This window comes from Triturus cristatus, chromosome 10 (genome assembly GCF_964204655.1).
Source record: "Triturus cristatus chromosome 10, aTriCri1.1, whole genome shotgun sequence".
NCBI classification, from domain to species: domain Eukaryota; kingdom Metazoa; phylum Chordata; class Amphibia; order Caudata; family Salamandridae; genus Triturus; species Triturus cristatus.
Window position 1 is genome coordinate 636,854,810 of NC_140593.1, and position 21,961 is coordinate 636,876,770.

Consider the following 21,961-nt stretch of genomic DNA (forward strand, 5'->3'; position numbering starts at 1 on the left):
CTGCTAATTCAACATAGCAAAGTGTTCAATTGTATACATGGTAGACCACCACTACTTCGAATGCACGCTTTACCACTGTGTCACAATGTTGTACACTATGCATCCTTATTACAGAAAACGTACTGTCAGCTCACTGTGCACAATGTTTTATAATTTGATAAATGTGAAAATTATGTGAAAATGACTACTTCTCACATACTTATTTGCCCTGTGAAATATTACATTTCCGTTGTAAGATGGTACACATGAGGCAAAATCCACAATACCATTACATGTACTGCTTTATCTCTGATTGCAAAACTAATTAGAAATAAATCATGCAGTCGCATTTGGGAAAGAGAAGCATATTTTGGAAGCCAAATAAGTAAGAAAATGTTACCAGTAATTGATTAGATTCTGAACTGGAGTGCTGCTCCTCAGTTCAACGGCACACACACAAAGCACAATAAAGAGTGACTATTGTCGGTGTACACGGAGAGGAAAACATATCGCACCTTGAGATCCCTGCTCTGGGATCGCAGCCATTCATGGATGTATCCCTTCGGGTCACGGGAGAAGCTCAGCATAAAATCCCGCTGGATCTTCAGCTGGTTAATGGACTCTATGGTCTCATGAATCTGAAAGTGGAAGAGAAAACATGTCACTCGATCACATAGAGGAAACTGGCACTTATCACGTTCTCATATAAGAAAAGAATACATAATTTACGGGTAACAAACATTTAGTAGATTCATACATTTTATTAATTCAAATGCCTCATGCCATCATGCAGTCTATTCAGATCTGACATTGAAAGCAATTTCTTGAAAAAAACAGCAAAATTTCGCTCTTGTTATTTTCAGGTTATATTTAACACTTATTCTTCATGTACCTGTGTTTGTTGTGTTATTGACATGAGTATAACGCCAACCAGCTCTGTTATTACATTAGAGAGCATTTTCTATTTAGACACATTTGCACATGGAATGTAAAAGCCCATCAATCGGAAAAGTTAAACTATTATTTTATGTTTGTTGTTTTGTCCCTTGTTTGTGGTTAGAACCGTGTTAAAATTTGAAATGGTTTGTGTGAATTAGGCTAAAATTAAACTAAGCTCGATTTAGGAAAATCTTTATGGTGTTTTAAGTCTGCTATTCTCGCCTGTGTTGGCAGGCAGGCCGATAAGCCCCCCAAACGAAGGCTAGAAATGCCTTCTGATCGCTTTCTTCAAAGGAAGATAATTACTTTGAACTTTGTAAGGCCTTTGACTCGAGACTCTAGTATGAAGTACTTCTCTGTCTCATTACACTCACTTCTTAGTTTATATAATGTTTCTAAACATTGTTAAAAAAAAATCAGAATAAACAGCAGAAAGCCTCTGGAACCTTTTCACTTACTTACATTCTATGAAAACTTGCCTATTGTTTAAAAACAATAGACAAGAAGTGAAGTTATCAGCTTCTTTAAAATCTCGTTCAGTATTTCATATCAATCACTAGAAAAGGGAATCAATTCCATACAGAAAAACATGAATATATTCAAGTAAGCTTAATTATCATGTTGAAATGAATAACATCATAAATAAATGTGCACATTGATCCCTAAATAAACAACATATATAATGTAAGAAGGGGAGGGTCACTCTACAACACATTCTGTAGGAAACCTGAGCTACTTTAATTTCCGCATCTATCAAGAGACACTGGTTATCAAGATCGATGATATTCAATCAAGATTGATGAGATACTGGGCTGGGCCAGTCGATTGAAAGCAGAGCAAGCTTTGGAAGAAGGATGTGGGCAAACTCAAAAAATGGTTAGACTGGAAAGTGAGCTCAGACTAGTAATTGAAGAGTTGAAAAACCAGGGGGGTCACACACCAGCATCATGTGGGCTATAATTATTGCAACAAGATATGAAGGATGGACGATTCTAAGATCACAGGTGCTCAAAAACCTAACCAAGTTTTAACTCATCAGGTGCATAGCTCTCTTGGTCCCAGGCTGTTCCCATGAACATTTCTGGGATAAGAATGAGAGTCTGCACTGCCAGAACCAAGTATAAAATCAAATATAAAAAAATACTGTTCAGTACAGAAACGGTGGAGGCAATCCAGTGAAGTAAATAAAGCTCTGAATGGCTCACTCCTGTGCTTTTGGGAAGGAACCTAGTAGGTCACTGTGCACTTGTGGTTATTTGTATGATCGAAAGGGCAACATTTGTTAAGCTCATTGTACATTTACAAATGCTGGCCAAATTCTGGCATCAGGAGATAAGGAGGGGTTCAGACGTACATTGATGTAATGCTCCAGCTGGGTGAAGGAGAAACATTAGACTCTTAGCAAACCATATTCTATCACCGTTTAAGAGCTTATACATATAATGGGATATGCCATATGAAATCGCTAATGTGGACAATCTCTGATAATTATTGCATTGGAGCCCCAGAGGTTTAGAGATTACCTGTAAATTGTCCATCTCAGTTGATGGCGAAAGTTTCTCTTACTGGAAAAGAGATCAATGAAGGCCATGGAAGCTGCTGATGAAAATGGTGATGAAGAAATGATGACACCAAAACGTTTGCTGACCATGTGTGAAGTTCCCCTGGCTATGACGCACCTTGCCCACAAGAAAATGAGAATGTTTTCCATGTTGGGTCAATAGGAGTTCATGGGGGAAGAGGTTGCTGCTGTTGGAATGTTTGGATATGAATGCATGGTGTGCATGAGAAGGGTTGTTGTGTATGTGGGGCTTGGAAATGTTATTTTACATATTTGAATTGAGAAAAACTACTATGACACTTGATAAAGTTTTATGTTATTGATGTAGTTCATAATACAACGTATTTAAAGGCATACACTAATGATGAGAAATGAAATAAAGAGAGTGAAATGGAAAGTAGGGTCAGTGGTTAATTTTATTACTGGTCTCTCACTGTTGGGGCTACTAACTGTTGTTGGCCTGCCGTTTGGGGAGCTCTTCAACTCGAACCACCACCGGAGCGTCTGGGGCCGGAACTGCGCCCTTCCACCACACAGCCCTCGCCCCAGTCTGCCTCGTTTTGTTCACTCGACGAGCCTCCTGAATTCCACTTGAGCTACCGCCTGAGCACCTGGACTGGATCTGCGCCCTGCCACCGCGCAGCCCTGGGCCTCTAAGGTACTTTGGCTGCCTCGTCTGCTTGATCGGCGATCCTATAGAAGTTGCTCCACAAGATGGCGACGATCCTTCTGTATTTGCTCCACAAGATGGCGAACGACTGGGTCCCCCAGTGAGGCCATGGTGAGTGGTCTCTATCTCTCCCGCCAGTCGACCATCGCCCGATCAACGATCCTCCTTCGAAGTACCACCCTTGATGGTGTTGAATCTGACCCCCCAGTGAGGCCACAGTCTAACACACATTTCAGACATTATGGGGCCTTCTGAGTTCCCCCCCAAGATGATGATGACCTGATTCCCAGTGAGGCCACAGTCGAGCGCTGTTTTGGTCCGTGTTTGAGGCCTTTCTTATTTTCCACGCGAGCGGCCGCAGAAGATCGAGGGCCGGAGCTATGCCCTGCCACCATGCAGCCCTCGCTGGCCACGGTGAGTGGTTTCTTTGACTCCACGCCCGATTCCGAGAGAGGCCACAGTCTAGCGTTGTTTTGGCTGTGTTTGTGGCCTTTCTTGTTTTCCACCCGAGCGGCCGCAGGAGATCTAGGGCTGGAGCTACGCCCTGCTGCCGCACAACCCTCCACCTTGCTGGCCATTGCGAGTGGTTACTTTGTTTCCACGCCCAACGACCATCCAACTGTGTTGCCCGACTGACATCACTCCCTCTTAGTTGCTCGACCATCGATCCCCCGGCTGAGTTCCCCCCAGATGGTTACGACCTGACACCCAGTCACCCTACAATCTAATGTTCGCTCTAGCCATGTTGTGGCCCTCTGCTTGTCAGCTACTTCCGAACCCCGCAAACCAGGTCCGGGCCCCGACTACTTTCTACTTACAGCATGTTCATCTTGATTAGGACTGTGTTGCTGCGTTCGGTCCCAGATGCTTCCCGACCCCGTTAACCGGGTCCATGCCACTGATGCCGTTTTGCCCCAAACCTGTGCAACGTCTGTTTAACCCGTTCTGGGCCCCGCAATTTCTAACCTCATCGGGTCCCCGGAATTACCGGCTTCATGCCCTGACCCTGCATTGCCAGCTGCATTGTCTGATTCTCTGGTGTCCTAACTTCCCCCCGACAAAGTTTCAGTCCCGCTGTTCTTCGCCTGGTCCCCCCCAGTGTGATGGTTAATGGCAGCCATATCAGGTTGCGCAAGGCATCGCATTTGTCCGATCTACCTAGTGATTACCGGAACCCGGATCCACACCTTACCACTGCGCAACCCGCTGCACACGGCGTGCCGCCTTTGCCCTTTCAATATGCCTCCCATCGAATCTCCCTTAGAAATGATGATGTCCGGCATGAACATGTGTCTTATGAACCACCCCGCAGCCTCTGTTTTTTAAAGCCTCAGGGCACGATCACTGTGTTACCTTCAGATTTCCTGAATCCTGGATCCGCACCGTGCCACCCGCAGTCTACACTTATTTCCACTTTACCCTCTCCGACATGCCTCCTAATTCTGAACTCTCCTAGAAATTGGCGAGGTCTGCATGAATCACCCTTAAGCATTGGTCTCCTAGTCCTCTTGACCGTACCCGATCTTGCCTCCTATGGCGGTTTTAACCGAGGCACTCTCCCCCCAGACTTGTTTTTCCCTCACTTGCGGTGGTGCCCCAGCTGTACATGATGTGGTCCCAGGACAAACTCTTGATCGCGTTCCTTGTGCCGTCATTGAAGACCATGTCCTTTGCTGACCCGATCCCCCCCCCTTAAAACACTAGTCCAGTGACCTAAGTTGGCCTCCAAATTAGGAGCCCCTAACTCAAACTAAGCTAATTTACTGCTTGTCGAGCACGCTCAAGTCCAATTTCAAACCTCACAGCTACAACCGATACTATAAAACAGTTTCTGTTACGAGTACTCCAGAGGGTATCATTGCCCTCTTGAATAACTATCCCCCTTATCCAACTGATATACCATGTTCCTATGTTTAATAACATCCAGACAATTTATTTTTCTAGGTATCTTCCATGCAACTTCCACGGATGCTCTAGTGAACTCTTAAGTTTTTGCTATTTTGTTATTTTGACACTCTCTACTATCTAATATATTGACTCTTTACCCCTCATTTCCACATCACATTGTCTCTCCTCTCTCCCTAAGCTATTCCCTATACAGTATTCACCCCCCTTCTTATATCTTATATCCTTTCTCCTCCCTGCTTTACCTTCTGCCCCAACTAGAGTCCGATTATGTCCAGGTTTCACAATTTTGATGTTCTCTATTTGTAATTCTCTTAACTGTGTTTACTTTAACAAATCCACCTCTCTTCCCCCCATCACTGACTCTCTTCTCTCTCTTACAATTTTCCACCGGGTTTCTCACTTCCCTTCTCCTTATTTCCTTATTTTCTCTCCCCCTCTCTCTCTTTCTCCCCAGTCTTCATCTAAAGACCTAACATTACACCCCCAATCCCTTCCTCACACCTCTGGACCCTGCCCTCTCCAGACATGGCCCCTTCCAATCTTTCCAAAAACGGCAAGAACAATTTAAACATAAATTATTGACTCGTCACCCCGAAACATTAATAGTTGATACCTACCACAGCCTCTCCTCTCCTATAAAAACAATCTACATCTTCTACTCCAAATGCCCCTCCAAATGGAAAAACATTTTCCTTCTCCACCTTACAGTCTCTAAATCAAGAATAATTCCATATGGATTCAAATTATCTACTACCCCATCCCCAGCTTTTTTAGGTGACATTGACATTTCCATATTCAAATCTGGTAATATCCGCATTCAAGCTTCTGAATACCACCTCAACATCTTTGAGCACCATTTCATTACCCTGTCCTACCAACTAGCCAAATCAGTTCCTAACCCTTCACCAACCCAACTGCCTGACACCCTTATCTTGTCTCCCTCCCCCCTGATTCCTACTCCCCCTCCCCTAGACATCTCAACTGCACACACCATCATCCAAACTCACACTCTCTCTAACGATCGATCCCCACAAACCCCTCTCACTACCTCTAACCTCTTGCCTACTTCCCAGGCCCCACATCTGGATTTTCCGACTGTACCCCCATGCCAATGTATCCCTCTCCGAACTGCATTCTCCCCCCTCAACCCGATGTGACTTCCCCCTTCTCCCTCTTATCATCTCCTACCACATGGCCTGACTCCATAATTGACCTGTCCTTCTCCACGTTCAATAGCCTGAACACTCCTCTGACTCCTCCTCCCAGTATCTCCCCCCTCCAAACATCAGACTTTCTTCCGCAGTTACTACGAAATCCACTCAATCCCCCCATCCTCTTCAACTGAGTTCCCACACAATCTTATTGCTCAAACACTATCTAACATTGAACGTAATCTCTCAACCGTGAAGACTGAACTTACACGACTTAGAGAGGATTACAACTCCCTTAACTCCAGGACTTACATCAATCATACAGATCCCTTCTATTCTTGTTTTCAAACATCTCCCAACATAACCGATGGAGAACTACACCCCTTTGCAGCTGAACACATAGGCCTCTCCGCGTTGTGAACTACCTCTCCACTTCTGACCTTATTGACCTATGCAACTTCTACCTACCAAAACCTTTGATTAGTGACCACCCCCTCCCTTACTCCAACATGCCAGTGATTTTGGGAACTAGCAGAATCCTCTACTCTCCCATCACCCCCAGACCCTCAGCTCAACTTACTACCATCCACTCTTGCCTTCCCACCAAAGACAACACTAATGCCCTCTCCTGCATGCTTGTGAACTGCCGATCAGCTGTCCGACATGCGACGGAAATAGCAGAAACCATCCTCAGCGAAGCTATTGACATTGCCTTCCTTACGGAAACCTAGCTCAATGACCACTCTACGGCCATCCTTGACTTACTCACCCCCCTGGTTACTCTATCATTAGGAAAGACAGACCTGACATAAAAGGTGGTGGATTAGCTATAATCTATAAAAAAGAACTTCAACTCACCCTTGTTAAGAACACAGACCACTTAACCTTTGAATACCTTGGGGCCGAACTCAATATGCAGGGTTCTTACCCAATTAGACTACACAACATCTACCACCCTCCTGGCGATCCTCTTCTCTTCGCTGAGGAACTATCCGACCTTCTTACACAATCCTCACTTTCTAACTTGAAAAACCTCTTCTTAGGAGATTTTAACATCCACTGGAACAATGTTGATGATCCCACAGTCATCCTCATCAATCTTCTTGCGATAAATGACCTTATACAACTATGTCATACTCCTACCCATACCAAAGGGGCCACTCTCGACGCCAGAATTTCCAACAATGAATTGGCCTCCCTCTCCAACATCAGCCCCATCAACTGGTCTGACCATCACCTCATTTTGTTTAAGATCTCAACCACTGCCCTACTCCCTCCTACAAAAAATTCCAAACCCATGAAATGGACCAGAAATCTCAATCAAATCCCCCCTGGTGAACTTGAGTATAAACTCCAAGCACAACTTCTTCTCACCCCTCTCTCCCAAAATGCCAATGAGCTTTTCAATAAGACTGTCATTGATGTCTTTGACCAAATAGCCCCTCCTAAACTAAAATCCAAATCTTGGTTCAACTCAGATCTCAATAACGAAAGACGCTCACTTAGACTGACGGAAAGAACATGGAGGCAATACCCCTCTCCCTCCCATCTCACCCTCCTCCGAGCTGCTAGATCTACTTAAAAGAAACACATTTTCAATGAAAAGGCAACCTTCTTTCAAGCATAACTTGATCGGGCCAAAAATAGACCCAGAGACCTGTTTAACATTTTTAGAAAACAAACATCTTCAGCCCCCCTAAAGCTGATGGCCTCTACAGATAGATGTGAGGAAATTGCTAACTTCTTCGCCGATAAAATTGCCAAAATAGATCAATCCTTCCATCTAACTCAGGCCTCACCCAGGCCCCAATTTGTCGTTGACGTTACTTCAGACTTACTTCCCTTGTTGACTATCACCTGATTCTTCCTCTCACCGACCCGTTACAACTCCTCCTGAATATAGCCTTTTCAACTTACTGCTGAAAAACTATGCATCCTGGCATAACTTCCACCCAGTGACTGAGCTCGAAGTCTTTAACATCATTGCCAAACTAAAGCCAACCTCACACACCAATGACCCTCTCCCCTATAACCTTATCCAAGATCTAAACCACATTATTGCCCCTTACTGGACTAATATCAACACCTCCCTTGTCCCTGCATCCCTCCAACTCGGACAAATCATTCCTGTTCTTAAAAACCTCACTGCTAACCCTAATGACCCTAACAATCTCCGCCCTATCTCTAACCTCGCACTTCTTACCAAAGCCCTTGAAAAATGTGCCCTGCTCCAATTGGATAAACACATTGTCAATTTCAATCTACTTGACTCCTTGCAATACGACTTCAGAAAAGGCTGTAGCACAGAAACCTCCATGCTAGTGGATGACATCCATTGTTACCTTGACAATGGTGAGACCTGCCTACTTATTCTCCTCAACCTCTCTGCTGCATTTGATACAGTTTTTCACTCTTCCTTACTTAACTCACTTAAATCTCGCTTTGGCCTTAATGGCCCTGTCCTCAAATGGTTCGCCTCTTATCTCCAACACAGAACACAACAAATCAAAATCAATGACTGCCTCTCAAACCCTACACCTTTCTCCCTAGGTGTCCCTCAGGGCTCTATTCTCTCCCCCTCTCTCTTTAACTTCTTTATGGAACCCCTTACCCTCATTCTGAAACACGCAGGAATCAACTATCATCTCTATGCTGACGACACCCAACTTTACTATAAGATTAGATCCCACTCTGATGTACTTCATCTAAACAATACCCTGAGTAAGATCCAATCCTGGTTCTAGTCCAATCATCTCAAACTAAACACTAAAAAAAAAAATCATTCTCTTCTCTCCAAAAAACAACTCGCTCCCCATCCAATCCTGGATCTCGGACCTTAATGCCCTCTAATGTTCGTTCTCCTTATTCAACTCAGTGAAATCACTTGGTATCACCAGTGACAAAAACCTAACTCTTAACGACCACATAAAAAATGTGGCTAAAGGAGATCTCTTCCCTCTCCGTCATCTCATGAAAATCAAACCCTTCATTCCACCTGATGACTTCAAATGGGTTGTCCAATCACTTGTCCTCTCGAAAATTGACTATGGTAACGCTATCCTCACAGGAACCCCCAAAGTACACCTAGTCCCCCTCAGATCTATGCTCAACCTAGCGGCCAGGCTAATCACAGACTGTAAACGCTTTGACCACATCTCCCCAGCCCTAAAAGCCCTTAATTGGCTACCCATTGAAGGTAGATCCTCCTACAAGACAGCATGCATTACGCACAAAGCTCTTCACCAAAAAAAAACGTTGTACCTTACAAACAAACTCAAAAAAGCGGTCTGCTCCAGAATAATGAGAAGCACTAACGCACTCCTCCTCGCCCCCCCCGCTAAAAAAGAAAATCACACAATCACGCTCAATCTCCGGAAATGCCCCGAACATCTTGAATGCTCTCCCCAAAGACCTGCGATGTAACCCCTCCTACCTCAGCTTTAAAAATTACCTCAAACATCACCTTCTCAGCAAGTATTGGGGTCCATAACCTCGTCATTGACCCTACACTCTGCTTTCCCCTTTCTGATTCTCCTTTACTTTACTCTTTTCTCTCACCTCTCCCCCCTCTTTTTGTATATCACCTTGTTTACTCTCTCCCTACCCCCCTTCTCTCCCATCCATCTTCTATCCTTACCCAGCTCCTCCAAAAATCTCTCTGTCTATACTACCTCCTCTTCCTCAATTTGTTCCCACTCACCTATTTTTATCTAATTAGTCATCACCTGCAGTCCCGCCCAGAACTTTTTCTCCCCCCCTTTATTCTTTATTGAGCTTTACCTGCATTTCTTGATACTGTGTAAAGTAGCTTTCCTTGATTGCCTTTTTATGTATACTGCTCTTTTTTTGCCCATTTGTTAATTAATTTGTTTTAATCTTGCCTGTCTGAATGTTTTGCTATTGAACAATCAGTTTCTTTTTCCTAAACTGTTTTATTGCTCATGTAAAGCGCTCTGATACACCCGGGTCTAGCTATATAAAACCTTTCAAATAAATGAATAAATAAATAAATTATTAATTCCTGTGGAAGACAAATACAGACTAGAGAGAATGTTTACTGTTGAGAGAGTTGATAATGTCCCCCTTTACCAAACCTAAAATATATCTGTTGGGGAGGCTCTTAGTGGATTGTGCAGATTCTGGCATTGTTCAAGGGTGCTGAGGTTTTTGGGTGGGCACCGGCATCTGCGAGCACTGTGAGCACCTTTCACTGATATGTTGTGGGTAATTTATTCCCAGGATGATATTCTGATCTGTGGAATGAATTGAGACGATTATCTATGTAAGGCGCACAGGATGTTTAGGAGTGAGTTGACTTTGATGGCAGATAAGTGCAGCAGTAACGTGTATGGAGTGGATAATTTAGGACAATGAAGAGCAACGGCGCATTGAACAGATTCGAAGCAACAGAAAGCACTTATCTTCCATTATAGACAAGCCTCACAGAGTAATGCTTAAAGGCTGTGTCCTATATTTTAAGGACAACATGCCACCAGTACATGAACTGATCAAAAACAGTGAAAAATTTCTGTAAGGTGGTAAATGTGAGGATAAATTTATGGGGGACAAATACAGATTGAGACTACCGCCCGACTGATGTCCTGATACCAGGGACACGAGAACTAATGAAATAGATATTGAAATGAGAAGTGTGGCTCAATGGTTAGAGCGGCAGACCTCGATGCAGAGCACTGGTCTGGGACGAGGGTTCGATTCCCGTCGTGGCAGGGTCTCGGGCTATAAATTCCGCGGACCGGATATTCTCGCCTCAGTGCCTATTCTAATCATGGGTCCCACGCTGCAACTCTGGGCAATAGCTTGCTTAATCTCCACAACGGCCCCACAGCGCTGGGGATGCCTGGCTTCACCCTGGGGATGCCCAGGAGTGGACATTTCACAGGGAAAGCCAGGAAGGGTTCCCTAGCGGTATGAATACAGCGCCGGGAGACACCGGTCCGGGGTAGCTGTGCGCTATATAAGTACTAGCACATTTTCATTTACATTTATTCATGCACCTGGATCTGAAAGGAAGGGAAAGTTAGTGTATTTTGCCAGTCTTCCAACGTGCAGAATGTAATGCCTCTTGGCACAAGCACGTGGAATGGGAGTTTAAGGTTCACATCTACCATAAGCCTTTGGTGGGTAGGCTCACCTCAAATGCTTCTGCTAAGGCTACTCTACGGACTGCCATGTGGTAGTATTGTCTTCAAAGTTTACAAAAAGCACAGAAAAGCAATTCACTGCACATTTGTTATCCAGAATGCTACTGTCCAGGGAAGGGAATTTAAAAGATCAGATATGGGATACTTCAGTGAACTGTGTAATTAGTTGTTTCGGAATGGTGAAGAAAGGTACACTGTTGAAAGAAGAAAAGCTGTCAAAGATAGGAAAATTTGGTTCGAAGGGGTTGCTTAACAAAAGAATGGTCAATGTTCAATAAAGACATTAAAACTTTAATAAATGTGGCATATAATTTCAGGAATATGGGAGGGTAGTAAATAGGCTGAGACTGTTGGTTTTCACAAAACATTTCAGGAGCAGAAGCATGTGGAAATAACTTAGGCTACATCAATGGGTTGACTTTGAAGTATTCCAGATTTTATTCACACTCTAGTCTACAGGATATCACTTCCTAGCCTCTTTCATTCAATCTGCTACGATCCACAATAATTCAGTCCATAGGTCTGATACCTGAACGAAAAACCAGAGGTTTAATCCATCTCTCACGAGCTGCTTTTTACCCACTGATCAAGAGAGACCAGATTGATATAATTGTCCTCTGGTACTATCACTCCAACGTCTGATTCTTACTCATTCACTTAAGGTTAGAAGCTGTATTAGGACCCACATGACTTGAAAATCTCTTCTCTCCATTGGTAGGTACTTTTCATATTTCCTCCCTCTATCCACTGTGCTATGTGTACGGTGTTGGGCAAATCACAGATCATGGTGCCTAAGCTGACAAAGACGAATATGTGTCATAACTTAGCATACCAATACTTCGCATGCTTTTACTACGAAGTTTTTACTTCGCAAATACTATTAGTACGCAAGTTTTTACTGCGCATGCTTTTAGTTCGCAACTGCTTTGAAATGTAATTAAAATACTTTTTTTCGCATTAATATATATAGCATACATACACAACACATTTTTTGCTCGTTTTAATTATAAATTATTTCAAATAGTAACCTATCCCCTGGGACGGGATGCCAGGGAAATAGGGGTTTTGGGTGGTTTTTTTTTTCAACATACTTCATTTATCTCTCCTTTTCTCATGTTTCTTAACAGCCAAACTCCCTACTTCGTCCATTCTTCTTGCTACTTTTTTTCTTTGTTTTCCTTTAACTATTCTTCTACTTTTATACACCTTACTAATAGAACTTTCCTCCCTCCACTTTCCTTCTATCATGCATTCCCACGACAAACAAATATTTCTTTTTAATTCTCTTACCCGTTCTGCGCTCTTCTTTTCTTCTCTTCCATTCCGCAATGATTATCACAATGATGTTCTTACCTCCTTGCGTCTACATTCTTGAATGTTCATACAAATAGAAATAGGACTTGACTTGCTACTTACCTGTGAATTCTGAATATGCCTTTTTTTACTCCCCATAATCACAACTCCGACACCATCCTTCAGACCTCACATTCATTCAGTTCATTGACAAGGTTAATTACTCTTAACCTCAACTCATTCTCCTACATATGGACCACAGAGAGATAGAGTTCTTCTACTAAGGTAATTTTTTTTTCTTTTTATTTATCTGTACAGCTAACTTGCATGCATATCTTCCTAATTTTCCATAACCTCTATAGGAAGGTGGAATCTGACTGCATGGTTCCCCCCACTTTTGGCTGGTGTTTTGCAGGTTTTCGACTTAGTTTGAAAGGGATCCTACTAATCAGGACCCCAGTCTATCTGCTTTCGCCCTAAATTGGTTGCTCATGTACTTTAGGTACACTTCAGATTAGATTCTGGGGTACCCCTATAAGTCCCCAGTATATGGTATACTATATACCCAGGGTATAGGTACCCCAGAGGCCTCCCAGGGGCTTCAGCATGTATCATGCCACCCCTGGGAGACCATTCAAAATGACACAACAGGTCTGCTACAGCACCCTGTGTAAGGAGTGTATGCACTCCTTGTGGGAAAGTGCCATCTTTCTTGCATGGTATGCCTCCACTTTTTGCTGAATGTACTTTGACTGAGTGTACCCTGGACTCCTGCAAATCAGGTGCCCAGGGCCTATGTTCCTTCCCTAAAAACACAAATTGGCAAACCCTGGCCACATGTCAGCCCCGGGTAAATTGTACCCTAGGTACCCAGGGCCTTGGGACCAGTGAAGGCCTTTAAGGGCTGCAGCACTCATTGTGCCACCCTTAGAGGCCCTGTACCCTTACACACACACACACTGCCCTTGCAGGCTGGGTGTCTGGGTACAAGACAAAACAAAGAGTCGACATGGCACACATCCCTGTGTGCCATGCCCATCACCTACACTGCCATGGCATACATCAGCCACCACTCTAGCTGGGTGCCCTATGCCAATGGTGTGGGCACAGGAGCAGGAGCCCTGTGCCCCTACAGTACCCAGGTCCATTCCTGGGCACTGTAAGTGCAGTGCTGCCATTTAAGAGTATATGGTGCTGAGAGCTCGTCAAACACGAACTCCACAGCACCATAATGGCAACACTGAAGACTGAGAAGTTTGGTATCAAACTTCTCAGCACATTAAACCCACACTGATGCCAGTGTGGGATTTAATGTACCAAGTACCCCAAAAAACATCTTAGTGATGCCCCCTAAAACCTAACCTACAATCCACGTCTGTTCTGAGGCTGCTTAGGCTGCCACACAGCATACATGTTGCTGGACCCCTGGGTAGGAGAGCCCCTGCTCTCCTGGGCCTGCAACAATGCACATCCTGGGCGAGGTGCTAAATCTCCTCCCCCAGGATGGGCAGGGGGAAGCTTCAAAGGCATGCCGCCTCTGTGAGCTTCCCCAGGCCACTGCAACCCCCCACTCTGGCGGGAAGCTTGGCCAGAAACCCCAAGTAAGGACAGGGGATGTGCCAGCCTGCCAACCCCACCCCTCAGGTGGGGGAGGCGAGGTGAAGGACATCTCCGGGCACTCGCCATCTTGAAGATGGGCAGCCCTACCCTATCAGGACTAGGCTATTGCCCCCCTCCCACAGGAGAGAGGCAGGATAGGGGGTGTACCCACCCCAGGACAGGGACCCATTGGTCCGTGTCCTTCACCTACCTGTAACACCCCAAAATCTAGTATTTAGGGGCACCCTGAACCTTCCTTCCCCAGATTCCAGATTCCAAAATCCGAAGAAGAGTTAGAAGAAAGAAGACCTGCCCTGCAGCTGCTAAGAAGAGGAAGACACCAACTGCTTTGGCCCCTGCCCTACCATACTGTCGACCCTCGATCCTGCTCCTGTTCCAACCCGGCATCTCTTGTGGCCAGCAACTTCACAAACCCCGGAGGACCTGGCTACCTTTTGACACTAAATCCCTGGGACTCCCATGAGTAGAGGCTCTACTCAAAATCTACTTCTAATCCCTGGCAGCAGCCCGGAACCGCGAACCCAGCACACTCTGCACCAGCCAATCCTGGCCTGTGCTGGAGTGAACAAAGACCACGAGGACGACCCCACGGCGACTGTGACCCCGAGTCCGGCACCCAAGGACCTCCCTCGACACTCCTGAAGAAGCCTGCAGCCTCAGAACAAGGTGCCCCCCCAACCGCGATCAACAGAGGGTAAGATTTCCCGACATCAAAAGGCACCCCGGCACCCGGCGCCCCGCGGCCCCCTGTGCCCAATCCTGGGGTACCTACCTATCCAAAAAACGTACTTTATAAGAGGGTCAAAAAAGGGACACTTAGTTTTAGGACTACAACACCTCCAATCCCATCAAAATACTACAAATAACCATCAGAAGGTGCAAAGTCCGTAGAAAGAAGAATAGCTAACCAATAATTGCTATAGAGGAGTGCATGAGATCCTACAGGTAATCGGGACACCACCTAACAGGAGGTGAGAGTCCATCAGCCCACCCTTATTGGCGGAGCATCGCCATCTGGAACTCTGAGGAATCACGGTCTGAGCCCAGAATCGCGGGTCACAGAAGACTCTGCTTGGTGCACAGGCCAGTGATACCCAAAAGAAAGACAAACTCCTGCCAGGGTTTGTTCCCAAAACTTGAGGACTCAAGTGATGTGCAGTGCTTATATGTGATGTGAAATTAAAAATGAATACTTGGTCAAAAAGTATGTTTAATGAGAATTAACCAGGTTTCATGTCTAAAAGAACCTATAGTCTTTTTTAAAAAAATGTATAGACTAATTCTTGTTTCAATTATAGTGTGGTCGACATGTTTCAGCCGGAATGGTCACTTGACCCGGCTTTCTTCAGGACCGAAAAACAAAACACAACTAAAATGCTACTGCTGGAGTAATAATATGTGAAAAAGTGAAAATCAAAACCCATGCAATCCAAACGTGAATGTTGGGTAAGATAGTGGCAATTGCCACCCTACCAGACAAGCAGTCTCGTGCTTGAGCGCAAGAACAATGTCTCCATTCCCAGCTTTTTGTGGGAGAACTACCTCACCTCACCCGGCTGACTGCTCGGAGAATGAGGCACCGCTCTGTCCGTCGATACCTCAGACTGGCCAACGAGCTGTCTGGAAGGTCAAGTCCTCAAGTTTTGGGTACAAACCCTGGCAGGAGTTTGTCTTTCTTTTGGGTATCACTGGCCTGTGCACCAAGCAGAGTCTTCTGTGACCCGCGATTCTGGGCTCAGACCGTGATTCCTCAGAGTTCCAGATGACGATGCTCCGCCAATAAGGGTGGGCTGATGGACTCTCACCTCCTGTTAGGTGGTGTCCCGATTACCTGTAGGATCTCATGCACTCCTCTATAGCAATTATTGGTTAGCTATTCTTCTTTCTACGGACTTTGCACCTTCTGATGGTTATTTGTAGTACCTACCTATCCTCCAACTACCCAACTTACCTCTCGAAGTGGTGGTGGCACCTGAAGAATCCTCGTCTCCGAGCTTGCAGTCTTTTTCTAAACCGGTGATTTCCCATTGAAATCAACTGAGCTCCCGAAGGCTCAAAAGCACCCTGCACCCAGCCGCCCGAGTGGCCCTGGCAGTGTAATTTCTACACCTATCTACTTCCCCACTTGCCCTGAGTAAGTGACCAGGAACCCAGCTCCCACAGCCGCGTGGCCTGCTAGTCAGCAGCCACCAACCAAGGCCCCCCTACCTCTCATAGGATAGCATTGGGCCCAACTCTCTCTGCACCCGGCTGCCCTTGTGTCGCTGAAGGTGAACCAACTGTACCTACCTGACCCTGGGAGACCCCGGAGTCTATACCCAGAACCTTAACTCTGCCAGTCGAGTACTTACCTTTACACCGATAACTCAATTTTCTTCATAGGGTAACATTGACTGGCTTTTTCCTGAAATTTCGTCTAAGAGTGGACTTTTCAAATCTTAAAATATTCACCAAAAATCAGCTGAGCAACGAAAACGAAAATGCTCACCTGCTCTTAGGTGAGCTCCCAGTGCTGGATCTTGGTGCCCAGCACTGACTCTAAAAAATACTTACAACTGTACTTACCAGTAACCCAATTTTCTCCCATTGGAAATCATTGACTGTTTTTCTGTGAAATTTCTTTTAAGTGTCAATTTCTGCAATATTTAAATATTCTTTAAAAATCGTATAATATCTGAAAACGTAATTACTTACCTGTTTTGGATAAAGGGCCCAGTACTGAGTCTAGGCACCCAGTACTGGATTACAAAAGTAACGAGAACATACTATACCTGCAACTTGAATTTTCTGCCATAGGGAATCATTGACTGTTTTCTATGAAATATTTTCAAAGTGTCAACTTTTAAAATAGCAAAATATTGTCTAAAAGTCATCACAGTAATTAAGTCGACTTTTATCACTTGATTCCAAGTACTGACCCAGGACTGAATCTAGGATCCAGTCCTGGAATTCCAAAAGTAATCCTAAAAGTAATCTGTGGCAAATAACTTGAAACTTCCATTGAATTCAATGCATTATTGTGTTTAGAATTGTGTTGCCTATTGCAACCACTTGTAACTTTCTACAAAAGTCAATTGCATATTGCAAAAGTATTTATATACAGCATCTCGTTCTGAGAAAGTATATTTTAATTCCTATTGTTGGTTCTAAAATAAAACAAGCATATATCTTTTGATATATAAACCATTGGCCTAGAGTTCAGTTATTGAGTGTGTGAGACCATTTACAGGATGAGTGTGTGCAACAAATGCTTTACACTGTCCTCTGAGACTGCCTTACTGCTCGACCAAGCTACCACTTTAGAGAGTAAGGTTATATCTAACTTTAGCCTCTGCCAAACCTCAGGAGACTGTGGACTCTGTACACCCTGTAGCTATTTGGGAACAGTATATACAGAGCCACTTTCTCGCACTCCTTACTTAGATATAGGTTCACTATATCTATCCATATCACTGCACATGTAAACCTATCAGTCACCCCTATGGCGACCTTATCAATCCTGAAGGCAGGGTGCTGGGTTTTATGTGAGAGGGTGCCCATGCATGAGCAGAGCCCCTCTGAAGCTTTTGGAACCTATATTCCGGGGTTGTTTGGGATGCAGCCAACCGTATACTCTTAAGTGCATTATTACCTCACGGTAAATGCTAACTTTAAAACGGCTGCATGGAAACATATCGTGTTTGGTGTCAAGCACCTTGGAATCATACCTCCACACCAGTAACTGGTGTGGGAGGTATGATTCCACCCTAGTAGAGGGAGAAATATGACAGCACCGGTACACCCGGTACCAGCCTTACAGACCCTTGCATCACAAAATGGATGCTGCCAGCCACAGACACAAGTCTGCCCTCCTGCTGCTGGATGAAACTCCGGCAGGGGATGGCTAGACAATGGGTTTCCTGTCACAGGGAGGTGTGACTACCTCCCAGACAGGTTGTAGTGTATTGTGGCTGGGTGGGTGCACTCTAAGAATGCTTTGATGTCTGCACTGGGGGCACATTTGGTGTCCCTGTGCATAGTCCAACTCAAACCGGTTGCAGGGGCTCTCAGCCCCTGCTCTTGCCCAAAACTGGACAAAGAAAATGGGTGTAGCCACCCCTCTGTCCTGACCCTCCCATAGTTGGGTCCCCAGAGTTTGTCCCACCCCTTCCTTGGGTATAAAGTAGGAATCCCTGGCTATAGGACTTTAGATTTACCTGGACGAAACATTGCTACAGAACTTCAACTATCTACACTACGTTGGATGACCGAATAATCTCCCTTGGAGTTACTCCCCTGCAAGGCAGGCACCAAATATGCATCTGACCGGTTTGCATCTACGCAGCTCCTGAAGGACCCCGAAGATTGTGCAACACAGGAGGTGGGTTCCTAAGCTTCCCCGAGGCCGACCAGTGCTCTCAGCAAACCTGAGACCCTCAGCCCTTGTGGGGACCGTGCAACCCGAACCCCTGGACTCCGTGCACATTTGCAGCAGCACATGCTTTTTGGAGATCCCTGAGGCTGTGCTTTGGGCTACTTGTAGTCCAGACCCCGAGCAGTGATTCCACGAAGATTACGGGCCTATACTGAACGAGTGTTCCGTGGGCTGGTATTTTGTGATTCCTCTAGAGGTCCCTTCACGATCCCTGGTCCGTCGACCTGTGGGTCCCTGAGAAGGGTACTTTAACATTCAGTGGGCTTTCCTGGTTGCTCCAGACGTGCCCTGACTCTCCATCACTTGGGGAGTCCACAGGACCCCCACTGGTCCACACCAAAGCATCTTTTATCTTTCTGCATGGGTTGCAGTTGACAAGGTTTGTTGGTCTCCAAACCGGACACTGAACCCCCCAGCACCCGACATCCTTCGTGGGACAGCTCGCCTGTGGACTTTGGTCGTTGTCGATGTCTCCTGGTCCCCGTGCTGCACAGTAAAGCTTCACCTCTTCGCACCTGAAACACCCGACATCGGTGGGCATTCGTCTTTCGTGCCTCATGTCACCTGCAAGTGACCCAGACTCTGTCCCCTCAGATTTCAGGTCCTTCTCAGCTCCGATCCAGGCTTGGATCACACCGGACACTTTTGCTCTTCACGGCAGCAGCACTTTGCAGCATCACGCCATTGAAAACGAAAAAGATTCCCGACACCATTTGACACCTATGCACCCGGCTTCCCTGGGTTAGGTAACACAAGTACTCTGGTGCTCACATGAGTGCTGGCCTTAGAACCTTTGAAGTTGGAAAGGGTTTGCTCAAAGTCCTCTCCAAAGTTTCCTTAAGCTTTAAAATTCCAACCGCGACTTTCCCATAGGATTGTACGGAGCTCGCAGCTGTGTTCTCACACTGCACGCGTCCCCGTGGGTCCCCTGTGTCACTACCTTGGGTGGTTCCTTGGGGTCCCAGCGATTCTACGTGCTCTAAGCACTGTGTCTAGTCAAGTCGTGGTTGCTACGACTTTCTTAATAAATGGTTTGGTCTCCCCCTGGGGCCCACTGTTTATTGTGCTATTTACTGTCGTTCTAGTGCTTTAATATTGTGTATCTTGTTCTCTAATCTCATAAAGAGATTAGTGGAGAGTATATTTTATATATATATATATACCTTGAGTGGTTCTCCTTTCATTTGGCCATTCAAGAGGTTATAATCTGGTAAACCAAGCTGCTTCACATTCCTTCGAGTCTTAGCCTGAAGGCTGCTCTCCATAGGTACCACTAGGATAGTTTTCAAAATAGGTTGTCTTTAAATCTAATCATCAATAAGGGTTGTTTGTATAAGGTGCCCACTTTATTTAGTGGACAGTATATACCGGGCCAACTTCTCACAACCTCCTTTTGACGTGTAATGTAATGCTATTTGCCCAGTAATGGAATCCACAATTTTTTTTTTTTTTATAATTTTTTCTCCATTTTTTTTTACATTATATCACAATTGAGTGCTCACTATTGTTATCTACATCAGCTTCACATTTTAACTTAGTGACAAATGATAAAGGCAAGTATGCCTTAGGCCAGAAAGTAAACAACTTTCAGACAAATTTATTTTTAATCATTTGTGATGTCTGTCCCAGTTGCCCGCCCTGTAATCTGAGTAACTATCTCTTTCTAACCACACCTCAGTCTCGCTCACAAGAACATATCGTCAGTCTTATTATATTCCCTGTTCTAGCTGCGAGTCAGACACTCGTAAAGTAATTATAGTTGCCTAGTAACGGTATCTTGCGAAGTAATGGTACCTGCAAAGTAACAGTATTTTCGTAGTGTAGCATGCGTACTAAAAGCATGCGTAGTAATTGTAACTGCGAAGTAAAAGATGCTAACAAAAGGTAATTCGAAGTAGAGGCCGCGTAGTAATGGTAGTTTACCGACAGGTCCGGACTGGCCGTAGCGGGCACCGGGCGATTTCCTGGTAGGCCGCCAGGGTAAGGGCCGGTTTTGGGCCCCTGGGGGGCCGTTTTTGTTACCGGGGGCAAGCTATATCGGCCCCCTGTAACACAAATGGCTGAAACCGGCCCTTGCAAACACCTCGGCCGCACCCCCTCAGGGGGGGCCGGCCGAGCAGTTTGCCTGGGCCGGTTACGGTTCCCAGTCCGGCCCTGTTTACCGACAAAGACAGTTGAATGCCTGAGTAACATGAGAAAGCAAGATTTGGATATTTCTGGCCTCATGTCAATAAAGATGGCGGTGGCTACTGTTTATCATGGTGTCAGTAAATTATCAAAATCATTGGTCAGAAATTTGTAGAAATCAGGAGCAAACAGGGTTATAGATTTCCTAAAGAATACTTTCAGTATGTTAAGTTATGTTATGTTATTGGAACTTATATAGCGCACAGCTACCCTAGGGTGTCCCGGCGCTTGCTGTAGTTCTCCCAACACTTGCAACGAAAAAATAAAAACAGCCAGGTTTTGAGCGCCTTGCTAAAGGAAAGAAGATCCTTTGAATTCCTTAACTCAAACGGAAGCTGATTCCAGGCCCTGGCCGCACCCGCCACAAAACTTCTCCCCCCCCCCCATCTGGCCTTCCTTATGATGGGAAGGATCATAAGCTTTGCTCCCAAGGAGCGCAACGATCTTGCTGGAACATACCAGCGAAATTGTTGTCTTAGATGTAGAGAGCCTGTATCCTGTAGTGCACGAAAAACTAAACAAAGAGCTTTGAATAGAATGCGCTTTTTTACAGGTAGCCAATGGAATTTTCTTATGGCATCTGAAATAGGGGTAGACCTTGACGTTCCCGTGAGCAGCCTAGCTGCTGAGATCTGGAGCATCTGGAGTTTATGGAGGTTACCTTCCTGTATGTTTAGTAATCAAGGCGAGACAAGATCAATGCTGTGACCACGGCAAATTTACACTCGGTAGGTAGAAGCGGGAGCACTTTCCTCAGGCTCCTAAGAGTGTAAGAGGTGGAGGAAACTACCGCATTCACCTGAGCTTGCATGGAAAGGCATTCATCCAAAACTATGCCCAGATTCTTTACTTTTCTCGAGGGGACTGGAAGAGTGCCCATAGATTCCAGCCACCAACTAGGGGTCCAAATATTGGCATTATTGCCAAACAGCATCACTTCCGTCTTACTTGCATTGAGCTTTAAACAATTTTGTGACATCCACTCTCCTACCGCCCTCATACAATCATGTAGTCTTTCCCCTGATGCCATCTCCTGGCCTGGTAGCATGGAGATTACAATTTGAGTGTCGTCAGCAT

The 21,961-nt window shown here is 45.2% G+C and overlaps 1 protein-coding gene across 6 annotated transcripts in view; it reads right to left on the reverse strand.

The window, feature by feature from the left end:
* The window catches only part of SMARCD3 (SWI/SNF related BAF chromatin remodeling complex subunit D3), a 1,344,655-nt gene that overhangs the window by 183,677 nt on the left and 1,139,017 nt on the right, over positions 1 to 21,961 (reverse strand). For all 6 annotated transcript variants that reach the window (XM_085632183.1, XM_085632187.1, XM_085632184.1 and 3 more), the window contains one exon: positions 495 to 617. In XM_085632183.1, the coding sequence (XP_085488309.1) occupies positions 495 to 617 (123 nt within the window). The remainder of the gene's footprint in view (positions 1 to 494; positions 618 to 21,961) is intronic.